Raw genomic sequence first — 15,527 nt, 5'->3', positions numbered from 1 at the left:
TGTTCCTAATTGAATAAGCTAAAGATCTACTGAAAAGAATAGGCAATTTACAAGTATGTGTACATGTGCTTGCGTGCATAATAGTACTTGTCTGGTAACATCACTGATGGATGTATGCAATGTCCTAAAATTATGAAAGTAACCTTGAAGCAGTTTATGAATGTCCTTGAGATGGAGCCACAGTTAGTTACTCACTCCAAAACATTGGTTGGTCTGTAATATAGGTAGAATGAAAGATTTTCCAACAGGATGTCACATGTAATAGAATCAGAGGGTATATCACACAATGGAGTATCAAAGCCAATATTAGTTATATGTTGGGGAAAAAATTACTGTAGATTACACAGAAACTAACACATTGTACGCATTATTTAAAAACCAATACAATTCTTGTTGATTACATAGCGAGTCATGCTGCCTTTGTGCAAAATGCAGGCACCAACACAGCTCCCCTTTTTAAACCAAAACTAAGGCAAACCAGGTATGTCATGTCGAGACTAATATAACTGATAAAATTATCAAAAGAGAATGCAGCCTATGTACATTATATATATATATGTATTATGTAAAGACTAATTAGTTCCTATTTTTATACAAAGGCGAATGCAGCCCCGAATGCTACATAGAGAATGTAGGCACCTGTAACATAAGAGCTAAGGTAGCCCTTCTATCTATACGGAAACTAACATAGCCCTTATGTACTATTCAGGGATTAATAAAGCTCTTGTATTTTAGAGACGAAAACGGATGTACTTCAGTGCAGTACTGAGGGAGTACTGCATTGTCAGAGGTGCTGTCTTTCAGGTGAAATGTTAAACCATGTCTACCCTCTCAGATGCACATAAAAGATTATTCAAAGTGGGTATGGGAGTTCTCTCTGGTTCCTTAGCCAATATTTATCCCTCAATCTTTGACCTCCTTGTCTCAAGAGACAATGGGTAAGCGCCTAGAGGTGGTCAGTGATTTGTGAAGCAGTGCCTGGAGTGGCTAAAAAGGCCAATTCCAGAGTGACAAACTCTTCCACAGGCGCTGCAGAAAGAATTGGTTGTCGGGGCTGTTACACAGTTTGCGCTCTCCTTGCGCTTCTGTCTTTTTTCCTGCCAACAGCTAAGTCTCTTCGACTTGCCACTCTTTAGCCCCGCCTTTATGGCTGCCCGCCAGCTCTGACAATCACTGGCAACAGACTCCCACGACTTGTGGTCAATGTCACAGCACTTCATGTTGTGTTTGCAGACATCTTTAAAGCGGAGACATGGACGGCCGGTGGGTCTGATACCAGTGGCGAGCTCGCTGTACAATGCGTCCTTGGGGATCCTGCCATCTTCCATGCGGCTCACATGGCCAAGCCATCTCAAGTGCCGCTGGCTCAGTAGGATGTATATGCTGAGGTTGTTGGCCGCCTCGGGGACTTCTGTGTTGGAGATACGGTCCTGCCACCTGATGCCAAGGATTCTCCGGAGGCAAGCGAAGATGGAATGAGTTGAGATGTCACTCTTGGCTGACATACGTTGTCCAGGCCTCGCTGCTGTAGAGCAAGGTACTGAGAACACAGGCTTGATACATTTGGAATTTTATGTTCCATGTCAGTGAGCCATTTTCCCACACTCTCTTGGCCAGGCTGGACAGAGCAGCGGACGCCTTTCCCATGCGCTTGTTGATTTCTGCATCGAGAGACAGGTTACTGGTGATAGTTGAGCCTAGGTAGGTGAACTCTTGAACCACTTCCAGAGCATGGTCGCCGATATTGATGGATGGAACATTTCTGACGTCCTGTCCCATGATGTTTGTTTTCTTGAGGCTGATGGTTAGGCCAAATTCGTTGCAGGCAGCCGCAATCCTGTCGATGAGTCTCTGCAGACACTCTTCAGTGTGAGATCTTAATGCAGCATCATCAGCAAAGAGGAGTTCCCTGATGAGGACCTTCCGTACTTTGGTCTTCGCTCTTAGATGGGCAAGGTTGAACAACCTGCCATCTTTCTTGTGTGGAGGAAAATTCCTTCTTCTGAAGACTTGAACGCATGTGAGAGCAGCAGTGAGAAGAAGATCCCAAACAGTGTCGGTGCGAGAACACAGCCCTGTTTCATGCCACTCAGGATAGGAAAGGGGTTTGATGTGGCGCCGCGATGCTGAATTGTGCCTTTCATATTGTCATGGAATGAGGTGATGATACTTAGTAGCTTTGGTGGACATCCGATCTTTTCTTGTAGTCTGAAGAGACCACGTCTGCTGACGAGGTCAAAGGTTTTGGTGAGATCAATGAAAGCAACGTAGAGGGGCATCTGTAGTTCGCGGCATTTCTCCTGTAGCTGGCGAAGGGAGAACAGCATGTCAATGGTCGATCTCTCTGCTCGAAAGCCATACTGTGCCTCAGGGTAGACACGCTCAGCCAGCTTCTGGAGTCTGTTTAAAACAACTCGAGTGAAGACTTTCCCCACTATGCTGAGCAGGGAGATTCCACTGTAGTTGTTGCAGTCACCGCAGTCACCCTTGTTCTGTGATGATATCGGCATCGCGCATGTCCTGTGGTACTGCTCCCTCATCCCAGCACAGGCAAAGCAGTTCATGGGGTGCTGAGAGTATAGCAGGCTTGGCACTCTTGATTATTTTAGGGGTAATGCCGTCCTTTCCAGGGGCTTTTCCACTGGCTAGAGAATCAATGGCATCACTGAGTTCCGATTTTGTTTGCTGTCCGTCCAGCTCATCCATGACTGGCAGAGGCTGGGCTGCATTGAGGGCGGTATCAGTGACAACATTTTCCCTGGAGTACAGTTCTAGGTAGTGCTCCACCCAGCGGTCCATTTGCTTGCGTTGGTCAGTGATCGTGTCCCCTGATTTAGATTTGAGGGGGGCGATCTTCTTGATGGTTGGCCCAAAAGCTCTCTACATTCCTCTGATGTTTCCGGTGTCAGAGGCTAGCTGAATACGACTGCATAGGTGTTGCCAGTAGTCATTTGCACAGCGCCTGGCTGTTCTTTGTGCAGCGCTTCTGGCTACTTTAAGTGCTACAGATGTTAACTCTCTGGGGGCTTTTTTGTAGTTCAACAGTGCAATGCGCTTAGCGCATCACCATCACCAAAACAGACTATCTGGTTAGGCGTCTGGTTGCAGTTTGTGGGACCTTGCTGTATACAAATTAGTTGCCATGCTTCCTACATTACGACAGTGACTACATTTCAAATTGCCTGCAAGTTTATTTGGGACATTCTGAAATCATGAAAGGCACTATATAAATGCGGGTCTTTTTTTCTATAGTACAACAGCTCTACATATAACAGGAGACAGACATTACTTTTACAACAGACTTACACCATTTGATTGCTGGAAAAGCATACACCAAATCTGCCATCACCAATTCACTTACTGATCAACAGATAGTAAACAAGTTCAACGCCTACTGACTTTAAACAACAAAGATCATCTGCAGCACAGAGTGCATTTTCAATAAATGCAGTGTTTTCTCTGGTTCACTTGGATTTGGCATTTCCCTTTAAAAACTATTGCTACTACTCTTCATTCAATGAAGTCTTCTTGCCACCTCTTTGTGTATTAGAGTTCAGTCCTTTAAAAAAAACACCACTCCCACAACACTGAAACTGCACCTCCTCTCCATGATGGAAAGTGTGCAAATAGTGAGCCGCCACGGAAGGCTTGAGTTATTAGGCGATAACTTCTTTTGTTTTTTTTCCCCTCCCTTGTGTTCAGACTGCCAGACTGCAAGAGGTCAAACTGCCAGGAAGCTGGACTGCATTATTTATTTGGATAATTTGTGAGCTTAAGAGTATTCAATACCATGCCTGTGGGAGCTCAGTTTTCACTGTGCCTATCTGTGAAATCAGGAGCAGAGTGAAATTCCATTATAAAAAGCAATACACTAGCAATGCATCATTGGATCCCACAAAGACAGGACAGGATTAATAGCAAAAGAGTCAGGGCCATACATTGCAATTCTTTCCCTGTCTGTAATGGTCTTTTACAGGAAAAGTGGGTTAACTACTGGAGCCAAAAACATTAACTAAGCTAAGGAAACAAGGACTTTATCATCATAAATTTAATAGAGTCTAGGATATAATTGAAGAATGCCAAAACATAGAATTACACAGAATATATGGCCGGGAAACAGACCATTCAGCCCAAGTCATCTGTGCTGGTGTTTATACTCCACACATGAATATTAAGATCACTAATAATAATGGAGTCACTGATGTAACAGAAGAATTTTAATACATGTTAGCATTCAGAACATCTCCAGCAGAACAAACTAAATATTACCATTCTGGCTACGATTAATAAAAGATTAGTTTGAATTTGAGGACCATGTTAAGGTTAGTGCAGGGTGCAGTTCTTGGGTATAGTAGTAACTGACCTTAAGTGTGTTTATAATATGCTTCAGCTTTAGCTTCAGGTTGCACACTTCACTGCTAAAGAAATATTCCTGAGCAAAAATCGACAGATAAATTATTAGTCAAGCAGTCCCATTTTAAAATCCTAAGATTCTTCACAACGTATCTAAGGATGACTGGTATCAGAAATAGAGAAAGAAAAATCACACTGGTCCACTGGGAGATTCTTGTTCAAGCCGATTATCCCCCTCCAATAGTACTTAAGCAGAAAGCCAGTCAATGCTTTGGCACCCATAGAGCCAGTCAATAATTTGTCATGACCTACTGACCCAGTCAACATTCTATACTTACTAATAGAGTCAATGATCTGTACTCACCCACAGAACCAACGGTCTCTACTTACCCTCAGATCCAATCAAAGAACTGCACCCACACTTAGAAACAGTCAATGATCTGTATTAACCAATAGCACCAATAACCTATACTCACTTTTACAGAGATTGTCAGACAGAGATAGAGTCAAGCAACAATCTGCACTTAGCCTTAAATCCAATCATTGATTTGGATTTGCCCACAGCACCAATGAGCTTTTTTTAAATTCCTTCATGGGATGTGAGGGTTGCAGGCAAGGCCAGTATCTATTGCCTACTCCTAATCATCCTCGAGAAGGTGGTGAGTCACCGTCTTGAACCGCTGCAGTCCATGTGGTGTAGCTATTTATCTGCCTGACCTTTCAAGCACCACTTGCTCCTCATGTGGCAGAGTCAGCAGATCACGCATTGGGCTTATCAGTCATCTCAGAACCCATCGAACCAGAGTCTGTAAAGTCATCCTCAATCGCGAGGGACTGCCTAAGAAGTAGTAGATGTACCTACACCAGTGAGCTGTACTCACCCATAGAACCAGTTTATATTCTCTACTTAACCCAGTGCCAAGCAACAGCCAGTGGTTACCCACCAATCAGCACTCACCAACTAAGCTAGTCACCAATCAATTAGTTCTTTACCATGTACTTAGTCACAATTGCTATTTACCATTATTGATCAGAATTTTCTGCACTTAGTAATGGCGTTTATTCCCTAACAAAAAAAATCAGGGAGGGAGCAAATTAAAAAAAAAATCTTTGCAGTGAAGGTTTCTCAAATGAACCTATTAATTATGCAGTTCTAGCATTCACTATGGAACTGCAAGTTTAATAAGAGCTTACTCCTAATATAGTCCTCACTCTTAAGAGCTATCCATCTTACCTATCTAAAAGACTCCCCCAGGTTTACTGTAAAAGTGATTATAAACCCCTGAAATAGATAAGTAGAGCTTCATAAAATAATGTTGCTATGGACATTCTATTAATGCCTGTTCACCATTGTGATAAACTACAAATTAATCATCAAGATTTGTTTACATTGTAAAAAAATTACACTTCTAGGAAACTAGACAAAAATGAAGAAAACAATCTCAACTAAAAAGAGCTAATACTTTAAACTGAAGTATCAAAACACTGCAGGTGATTTTAACCTAATCCATCTGTTGAAAAGCTCACTGTATCTGATCGACTGCACATTTTACACCCAGCCTTATTTCATCCTGCCAATTTCAGGCTGGTCGAATGAGGTTAAAATCACCACCACTGTTCCAGAAAGGTGTGCAATTAAATAATAAATACTATTCTAAAAGCTGGCCCAAGATTGCCCACCTGACTCATATTTCTCAGCATGCCTGTGGATGCTTATGAAGTAAACCATGCCTACCACTTATACAACATAGGGATTTGACTGCAGTCAATGTACAAACATTGCATCACATTGGAAGCCATTCACTATACCTTAACCTGCTACTAACTTGGCTAAAATACTAGATAGTTTAGATTTGGTTCTTCAAAGAACTAAGCAGCAGAAATTCAACTATTACATTTTTGATATGTAAATATTTTCAAGCCAATAATACAATCTAATCCTTGCTATCAACTGCCCCGATCTTCACCAGGCTGCAGGCAGATTAAGATGCTATAGGGTTGTTAGAAAATGGAAAGATTTGAATTTATATTTTTGCCTTTCACAACTTCAGAAAGTCCCAAAGTGCTTTACAACCAATTAGGTACTTTTAAAGTGCAGTCATTGTTGCAATGTAGGAAATATGGCAGCCATTTTTACAGTGTCAAGTCCAGCAATCAGCAATGAGATAAATGATGAGATAATCTGTTTAGTGCTGTTGGTTGAGGGATAAATATTGGCCTGGACACAACATTTACAGCCAGCTTCTAAAAACATGTTGAACATTTAATCCATCCTTCTTTCACATCAAGAACAGGCTTGCTCCTTTTACATTACGCCCCCAGCTATTTCCACAAAATTACAGAACTTCCTCAAAGCAGAGCTATAATCATTTCTCCACATTTCTGTTCCAGATGTACCATTCAGTGCTGTTAATATTCAAATAGATAACCTGCTAAAACTAGCTGAGTGCACGTGGAAAGATTATGTCTCCACTGCCAGCAAATGCACAATTACAAATAACAGTGACTCTCAGATTCAAGGGGGAAACTGCATCCATCAAAATATCAACACAGAGAACCTCAATTGTTTTGTAAAATTCAGCGCTCTTATGTTTCTTTTAAAAACAGCTCATGGATTCAAGCAGTATCCATACACATAAGGGACTGTAGAGTGAAAGAAAGAACGGATGAACTTACATTTACGACCTTTCATGGCTGTAGGACATCTGAAAGTACCTTGCAGCCAATGAAGTACTTTTGAAGTATAGTCACTATTGTAATGGAGTAAGCACAGCAGCCAATTGTGCATAGCAAAGTCCAACAAACAGCAATGAAATAATGACCAGATCAACAACATAATCTATAGAACAAGGCAACACCCCAAAAGGATATGTACTGATATTACAAAAATGAATCTTAGAAAAAAAAAGACCAAAATTTATATCTTAGTTGAATGCAGTCTCATTAGATTCATGCAGATAGAAATTTAAATTAACATCTGTTTCTAAGATCAGAGATTGGAGATGCAACTGTAGTACACAGCAAGCAGGACCTGGGGGATGGGGCAGGGGGAAAGCTACCTTGGTGTGTGAAAAATAGTGGTTCGAGTTTTATATTTGATGTTATATATATATCACGCACACAGTTAATTATTGCTTGGTGCTGAGTACCTGTGTCCTGGTATGACCTTAGAACATTGAAACAAGAAAGAAGAACTGCAGTCCTCGATGTGTAGTGTGTTCATTTACGTATGCAGAACACCCCATAAGCATGTCCCTGACCTTCCTGTGGATTGCTCCTTCAACTCCCCTGTCCTACTGCTGCTTCAGCCTTTTTAAGGATTCTTGCAAAGCTCAAACCAAGCTCAGTGCAAGCTCTGCATGAGCCTGTTGGATTTAGTATGCATTACCTATAGATTCCAAACTACCAGGGAATACTTACAATTCTTCAAAGTCCTGTCATGTGGAGTATTTTTCCTGATTCCCTGAAACAGCCTTACACAGGGTTCTGCAGCATTTTAATGGCAATTGTTTGTATGTTCCCTGTGCTTGCCTGTTTGATGCTTGTACGAGTTTTTCGTGCAGTTGAGTGGACTTTAGTAATTATATGCAGTGCACTAAATTTCAGTTGCCCTGAGAGAAAGCCTGGCAATGGAAGGTGTTGTGCCCACAGGCTGCTGACTGCCATCAGTGTTAGAGTGATGTGAGATGTGCCTGCCAGAAGAAGGCTCATTAAAGGATATACATCGAAAAAAGAAATCATTAACAGTTCCTTCTGAAAGCCAGAGCTTGATGTGCATCAAACAAAATGAGGAGTTTTTGCCAGTTACTTTCAAACACCCTTGATCTTTAGGGATAAAACAGATGCTACAGCTTTCATATTATGTGTTTCTTCTAAATAAATGAAGCTTCCTACCAAAGCTAAAGGAAGGGCTGCAGCAGCAATTTCTAGCATTAAAACAGAAGGTGTTGGCAGTGCACTACAGCTCGGTCAGTATCCTGTTTAAGAAAAAGGTCAATCCTGTGGGTGTGACCCTTTTCTCTAAATTGGAAATTAAGGGCGAGTGTATTCCTTTACTGGAACTTGAAAAAGGGGATGCAAGTGGAAAGGAGACAGGTAACAGGGTAAAAATCCATCCAGGATACCAATGCAAAATGGGTGGTATCAGTTTATCCGGCTGTTATACGTCACGCCCAATATTCAGTTCCTTTGATGCCTGTGGACAACTGGCAATGTTGCAGCAATGACTCGCCCCTACCAGTAGTAAAATGTTAAAATTTAGAAAGTGGGGGCAAAGTAAGGGATGGTCGGGAGTGTTCCACTGTCTAAATATTGAAATCAAGCTAACTTTATGGAAATATCCAGGCCCTACCCCATCCTGGGGCACTTTTTAAACTCAGTTCACATTACACTTGGGTACCAATCCATGTGGTGTGAAACCCAAGCTGTGAGACCATCACCCCTCTACTTCTCTCCAGAGGAAAGATGGGACCTGGACCCTGCGTTTTGTACAACTCTGAAAACTTCAAAAGAATTTCATTAGCTGTGAAGTACTTTGGGAGATCCTGAAGTCGTGCTATATAAATGCAAGTCCTTTCTGTTTCTTTACCTTTGAAGTGGAAACTGATTCGCAGCAACGCTAACATTGCAGTGTAAAAGCACCCTTAGTGAGATGGATGCATGCTAGATGCAAGACTTCTATAGATAGTTTTTGCAAATATAAATAAACCAACAAAGATGACATTGAGAGAAGGAAAGTGTAATGACAAACAGGACACAGGGGCTTCATGATCACAATTGCAAACTTAACATTCAGCATTGTTTATCCCTAAGGGTTAGAATTATAAAACCCAAAATACAACAGGAAACTTTACCAATCTGAAACTTTAAAAGAACAGCAATTCAAATCATCTTTTTTTTTCATAAAAGGCACCTAAACCAGATTCAAGTGACTGCTACATTGATTATTTCATGCACACAATCTATGGACTCTGTTCGTCACTAAAACGACAGTGTTGAAATAACCTTCCAAAAGCCCTCTTGATTTTTACTTTATTTTTAAGTAATTTCATAACCTGCCTGTGCCTCGAGCTTGTCATCCCCTCAGACAACCTCTTCCTACAAAGAAGCATTTTTATTCACTCGCAGTCATGCTTGTCTTCCCATCTCATCTTGTCTGCATTTAAGCAGATTCATTGAATTTCTCAACACTAAAAATTCTGCTGCTGTTCTCTTCTGTAAAGAGGACATCACTATGGGGAAGATTACTATTTAAATTTAAAGCATTGCTGCCCATATGAGTAATCAGCAACATCGGATTTAAGGTGCTATGTCCAATTTTGGGCAAGTCAAAGAGGAACTGGAAGGATGATCCTGGGGCTTAAAACGTGAGTAAAATAAATGGAAAATACTGCAGATGCTGGAAATCTGAAATAAAAACAAGAAATGCTGGAAATACTCAGTAGGTCTGGCAGCATCTGTGGAGAGAGAAGCAGAGTTAACGTTTCAGGTCAGTGACCCTTCATCAGAACCACATGTTTGTTAACTCTGCTTCTCTCTCCACAGATGCTGCCAGACCTGCTTAAAACTTGAGGTTATGAACAAAAGTTCACAGATTACAGTGGACAAAACAAAACTGAGAGAAGACATGACCCAGGTCCTTAAAGTGCAAAGAGGACTGTGCAGCTGGGACCTAGGGCCTGGCCACCTATTGAGTGACCATGGTCAGGGTTGAATGATGTGGGTTTGAACGTCAGACTGAGATTCTGATGCGCTGTTCTCATTACTCTCTTGTAACATTTACTCTTCCTGTCATAAGGTTTCATTGAGCCAACCAGCCACAATGAGGCAAGCGTTCTATCACTATTTAAGGCCAATCAAGTTAAAACTGTTGGAAAGCCTGGTGCTGCTCTAGAATTGTCAGTTTTGTTGGCTTCAGCACTACTTCCAGTTTTCCGCTGTTTATTTTTTTAAAAAAGGTGCAGTAGTCAAGGAAACTTTGTTGAGATATCTGATTTAGCTTGTTAAGTTTATTGAGGTCTTGTGAATTATCCACATGTGGAACCTTGTATCATTTTGGAAATGGCTCATTGGTCACTGATGGTATGCAAACAAATAACCAGTTAAACGAGGCGGTATCAGTTCAGTATGGATTTTGGTGCGAATTTTACATTACTAGTTCAGCACCAGTGTGAGAGGGCTACCAGGGAAAAACAGATAAAACATGCTCGTAGACGGTTGCAATAAATGTTTAAAAAGGTGCATATAGTGATTCCACAAGTCCGGGCCAGGATGGAAGTGATGGGGGTAACTCCCTTGTCAATCAGGCACTGCTGTAAGTGACTGTGATTGATTTTACGCTCATAATTTGTATAATGTAACAATTCTCCAGTCACTGCATCTTACTGGAGAAAAGTTCCTGTTTTTATCAGGAGGCTTTGCTGTAGTTGCAGACATGAGCTCAAAAATAACTCAAAAAAGTATCTGTTTGCTGTAAGATCTGCCAGAAGTCCCACTCCATCTCGAACTCATTGGCTGACACAGTGGTCTCAATACTCAATCCAATATTTAAATGCCCTCACTTACTGCTCAGTCTCTCAGCCACCAGGTGTTGCTCACCCTTATACTTCTTTGCCCCCCCCGCCCCCCAGGTATAACACACATGCAAACATGAAAATTTTTCAAACTTGAGTTATAACAATATAATCAGACTCCATTTTTCTGGCCTCATACTCATTATATACCCAGGGCATTTTTATTACCTAAGCGAGTTTGGCAAAGATTGAAATATATAGATTAAAATATTCACAGCATTTTTACCAACATTTGTAACCCATGTACATCCACTTACTTTTAAGAAGCCACATTCCTTTAAATTTACCCATCACCCATTGTTTAAGCAGCCTTTCAATCTATTACATGCTATTTTCTGACATCGCTGTGATGAGCTCTCAGTGCAGACCTAATGTAGGCAGGAGGTTCCGCCAGATTACATTGATGAAGCTGACTCCATGAAAGCAGGAAGGGTCAGCACATAATGGTGGGTGCAATAATGCAGTGCTCAACTAATGCCACATCGGACAATCTAGCAGAAAATATACACGTTAACCTTCCACATCAACCTCTGAGAAAAAAAGCAATCGCTTGTGACTCCCCAAGTTCATGTTCATTCTCTGGGTAATCCAGCATTAATAAATGAGATGACATAGGTGCGAAGTATCTGCTTTAGCACATTAAGCTTGCAAGGGGAGGGGAGGGAATTGCACTCTTTGCTCCTAAAATTGGTCAAAAAGGCAATGTCAAACTCTCTCAGGGAACTCCACACTGAAGTTCATACCGTGACATTGCTGCTGCCTGGGTTGGCAATGAACCCTGTGCCACAGTCGGTATGGATGATGGTTTGAAGTCCGCTGCCGTTGTATTTGATCGATGTACGCTGGTTATCTTAGCGCCTGTCCTGCAACAATGAGGAAACAGAAACAGGTTACAATTCATGAATATCCTTGGACCGACTTCTGCATTCAGTTCTCTTTACTTGAGAACTTGAGGTAATATAAATTAAAGGGAACAATTCTAAAGGCGGTGCAGGAGCCGAGGGACCTGGGGGTATATGTACACAAATAACTGAAGGTTGCAGGGCAGGTTGAGAAAGTGGTTAATAGAGCTTACGAGATCCTAGGTTTTATAAATAGGGGCATAGAATACAAAAATCAAGGACGTTATGATAAACCTGTATAAAACACTGGTTCAACCTCAACTGGAGTATTGTTCTGGGCACCCCACATTTGGAAGGATGTTAAGGCATTAGAAAGGGTGCAGAAAGGATTCACGAGAATGGTTCCAGGGATGAGGAACTTCAGTAACATGGATAACTTGGAGAAGCTGGGCTTGTTCTCCTTGGTGAAGAGAAGATGAAGAGAAAATGTGATTGAGGTGTTCAAAATTATGAAGGGATCTGGTCAGAGTAGACTTAGGAGAAAATGTTCCCATTGGCCAAAGGATCCAGAACCTGAAGACACCGATTTAAGGTGATTGGCAAAAGAAGCAACAGTGACAGGAAAAACAATTTTATGTAGCGATTGGAATGCACTGCCTGAGAGTGTGGTGGAAACAACCTTCAAAAGAGAATTGGATAATAATCTGAAGAGAATAAATTTGCAGGGCTACAGGGAAAAGGCGGGGGTGTGGGAAGGGGTGAATGGCCTCCTCTGTGCTGTAACCATTCTATGATTCTATAATTCCTAATGCTGTACTGTTTATTAGTGTATTCCCAATGTTGTAATGTTTATTAGTGGATTCACAGTGTTATATCCTCAATTAGCAGATTCCTTCCTCTGACTTGTTTATCAGTGGATTCCCAACATTGTACTGTTTATTAGTGATTTTAGAATGGTGCTGCTTTACCGGAAAACTGCAAATGTCTCTCCATTAGTTAAGAAGGAGGGACAGAAATACCAAGGAACCAAAGACTTATCAGTCTAACCTAAGTTGTGGAGAGGTTATTGGAATCTGTCATCAGGGACACCAGACTGAGCACTTGGACAGGTATAAGCTGACCAGACAATCAGTGTGGATTTGTGAAGGGTACCTGACTAAGCTAGCTACATTTTTTGATGAAGTCACTAACATGATAGATAAGGGAATGTCTATAGTTGTTATCTATATGGACTTCCAGAAGGCATAAAGTCATAAGGTCCCAAAGAAGAGATTATTAGCAAAAATGCAAGCGCATGGAATTGTTGGTAACCTCGTGGTGTGGGTTGAAAATTGGTTTTGGAGTAGGGATAAAGGGTATGTATTCTGATTGTCAGGATATGAGAAGTGCTGTTTCCCCAGAGATCTGTACTTGGGCTTCCACTTTTCACCATATTTATCAATGTCCTGAATGAAGGAATAGAGAGGTTTTTTTTTACATCCAAGCTGTGCAGATGGGGGACCAGGAATGCTCACAGAAACATAGATAGATTAAGTGAGTCGACAAAACTTCAGCAAATGGAATTCCATGAGGGTATGTGTGATGTCATCTACTTTGGATCCAAGAATGAGGAATCAGATTGTTCTGTTCATGGTTAGAAACTATGAACAGTGGAACAGCAAAGGTGTTCATGTCGGCAGATCACTAAAAACTAGTACACAGATAGAAAAAGTAATCAAAAAGGCTAATGAAATGTTGTCTTTTATCTCAAGGGGATTAGAATACAAAAGTGAGGAAGTGATGTTTCAGTTGTATAGAGGCCTGGTCAGACTTTATTTGCAGTACTGTGGTTAGTTCTGAAGACCATACCTCAGGAGGATATAATGGTCTTGGAGGGGGTACAGCACAGATAAATCAGAATGATGCTGGGGCCCAAAAGGTTAAATTCTGAGGCCTATATGAGTATGGAAGATTGAGTGGTGATCTAATCGAGGTACTTAAAATGACAAAAAGATTCATAGGGTAGATATAGAGAAACTATTTCCTCTGGTGGGGGAATCCAGAACAAGCAGGCACAATCTTAAAATTATTCAGGAGTTAAATCACTTTTTCACATGCACAAGATAGTGCAAATTTGGAATTCCTTCTCCCAGAAGGCTGTGGATGCTGTTTCAATTGGAATTCTGAAAACTGAGATAGATAGATTGTTGCTCGATAAAGGGTACTAAGGGATGTGGATCAAAGCTGGGTAAACTGAGTTGAGGTGCAAATCAGCCATCTAATTAAATGGCAGAACAGGCATGAGGGGCTAAATGGCCTACTCCTGTTTCTGTCTCCTCAGCTACAAACATGGCCATCATTTCAGAAGTTGGGAGCAAAAGCAGCATCGCAGCCTCCCCTCCCCCAATGGAAACAATTTGGAACAGAGATTGGAAGGTACGGAGAAACTGCAGCATTTACACGCACACAAGGACTTCTGCAGAGAGGGATAGGAAAAAATGCCCCACTTCATGTCCTCCCCACCCCAACAGAGTCAGGGAGAAACTCCAGCACTTCAACTCACCCTCGTATACATATTATAAATAAAACTATACTGGTGAGGTGTTCTTGTACAAAAACAGTTGGAATTTCACATGTCGAAAATCTTAATTTTATTGGAGTTATTTTCAGTAGAGTTGTTTTTATTTTGCACAATGATTGGTTGAATCGCATCGCAAACTTGCAGGGATCATGAATGGATTAAGGTTTTCGAACCAAATATGAGAAAATGCTCTATGTTTTAACCTAGTTAAAAAAATGAATTAATCACCCATTTGAAACAAAATGACAAAGGGGGTTTTGCCATGAGGCCACATACGCTCAGAGGGCACAGTAACAGGCATGCCAATGCGAATGATGTTCATTGGCCGGCAGCAGGAAGCATTTGATAGCAGTCCGGATGAAGAGACCCTGGTCAGTTTTCTCCTGTTCTAAGGTGACATGTAGTCTCTGCTCAGCATTAAAGCCCGTGCTCGCTCACTCTATCGTACAGGGCTCCCAGAGGTCGTAATGTTTCCTTCTTTTAATTCCCTCCTGCCCTTCTAACTGTGCCACCTGCCTCTCATGGGATGACTGAAAGCTACACTCCAACATGCCCAGCCTCAAATGAACCCCTTTTCCACTGAAGCATCTCATCATTACCTCTTTCATTTTCCCACCTCTCTCAACTCTTCAAGTACAGCTGGCTGAGTGCTCAGTTTTAAACAGGGGTATACTAACACTCTGAGAGTAGCTGAAGCTAGTTAATTAGGTAGCTAGCTTAAACTGGTTTCTGAGCTTTAGCAGAGCTCTAGCAGAGCTGACATAGCATGGTTTTCAGAGTATAAATTGAGGGGACACTCAGTGCTGCTTGTCTGCACTGAGTGCTACTGGAGGGCACAGAGTGTTAAGAAGGGAGTTTGGTAATTGAGGGAGTGCGGTAAGGAGGGTAACTATAAATTGAGAGAAAATAAATTTGCATGCACAGAGTGTAAAGTTGGAGTTTGGTGCATGAGGGAGGTGCTCCTATCTTCTATTTTTTTTTGCCCCCAGTAGCTGCCTCTCTCTTCGGTACAGGGGAAGAAGTTGACGGTGAGAAACTGGTAAGTTATTTTACATCCCATTGTAATAAAAAGTTTTTGAAGTTACATTATGGCAGGTCAGCTCAGCCAAGTGGAATGTACGTCCTGCGGTATGTGAGAAGTCATGGACGCACCACATATCCGAGAGGAACACATCTGCAGGGAGTGTCACTGGCTGCAGA

General features: G+C 41.6%; 1 protein-coding gene across 7 annotated transcripts in view; it reads right to left on the bottom strand.

The window, feature by feature from the left end:
• dgkza (diacylglycerol kinase, zeta a) overlaps window positions 1-15,527 on the bottom strand; it is a 656,642-nt gene that overhangs the window by 110,185 nt on the left and 530,930 nt on the right. For all 7 annotated transcript variants that reach the window (XM_068045966.1, XM_068045967.1, XM_068045963.1 and 4 more), the window contains one exon: window positions 11,669-11,788. In XM_068045966.1, the coding sequence (XP_067902067.1) occupies window positions 11,669-11,788 (120 nt within the window). The remainder of the gene's footprint in view (window positions 1-11,668; window positions 11,789-15,527) is intronic.

Source organism: Heterodontus francisci, chromosome 14 (assembly GCF_036365525.1).
Source record: "Heterodontus francisci isolate sHetFra1 chromosome 14, sHetFra1.hap1, whole genome shotgun sequence".
Classification (NCBI taxonomy): Eukaryota; Metazoa; Chordata; class Chondrichthyes; order Heterodontiformes; family Heterodontidae; genus Heterodontus; species Heterodontus francisci.
Note: the sequence above shows the minus strand (reverse complement) of the source record. Positions and strands in the feature narration are given on the sequence as shown.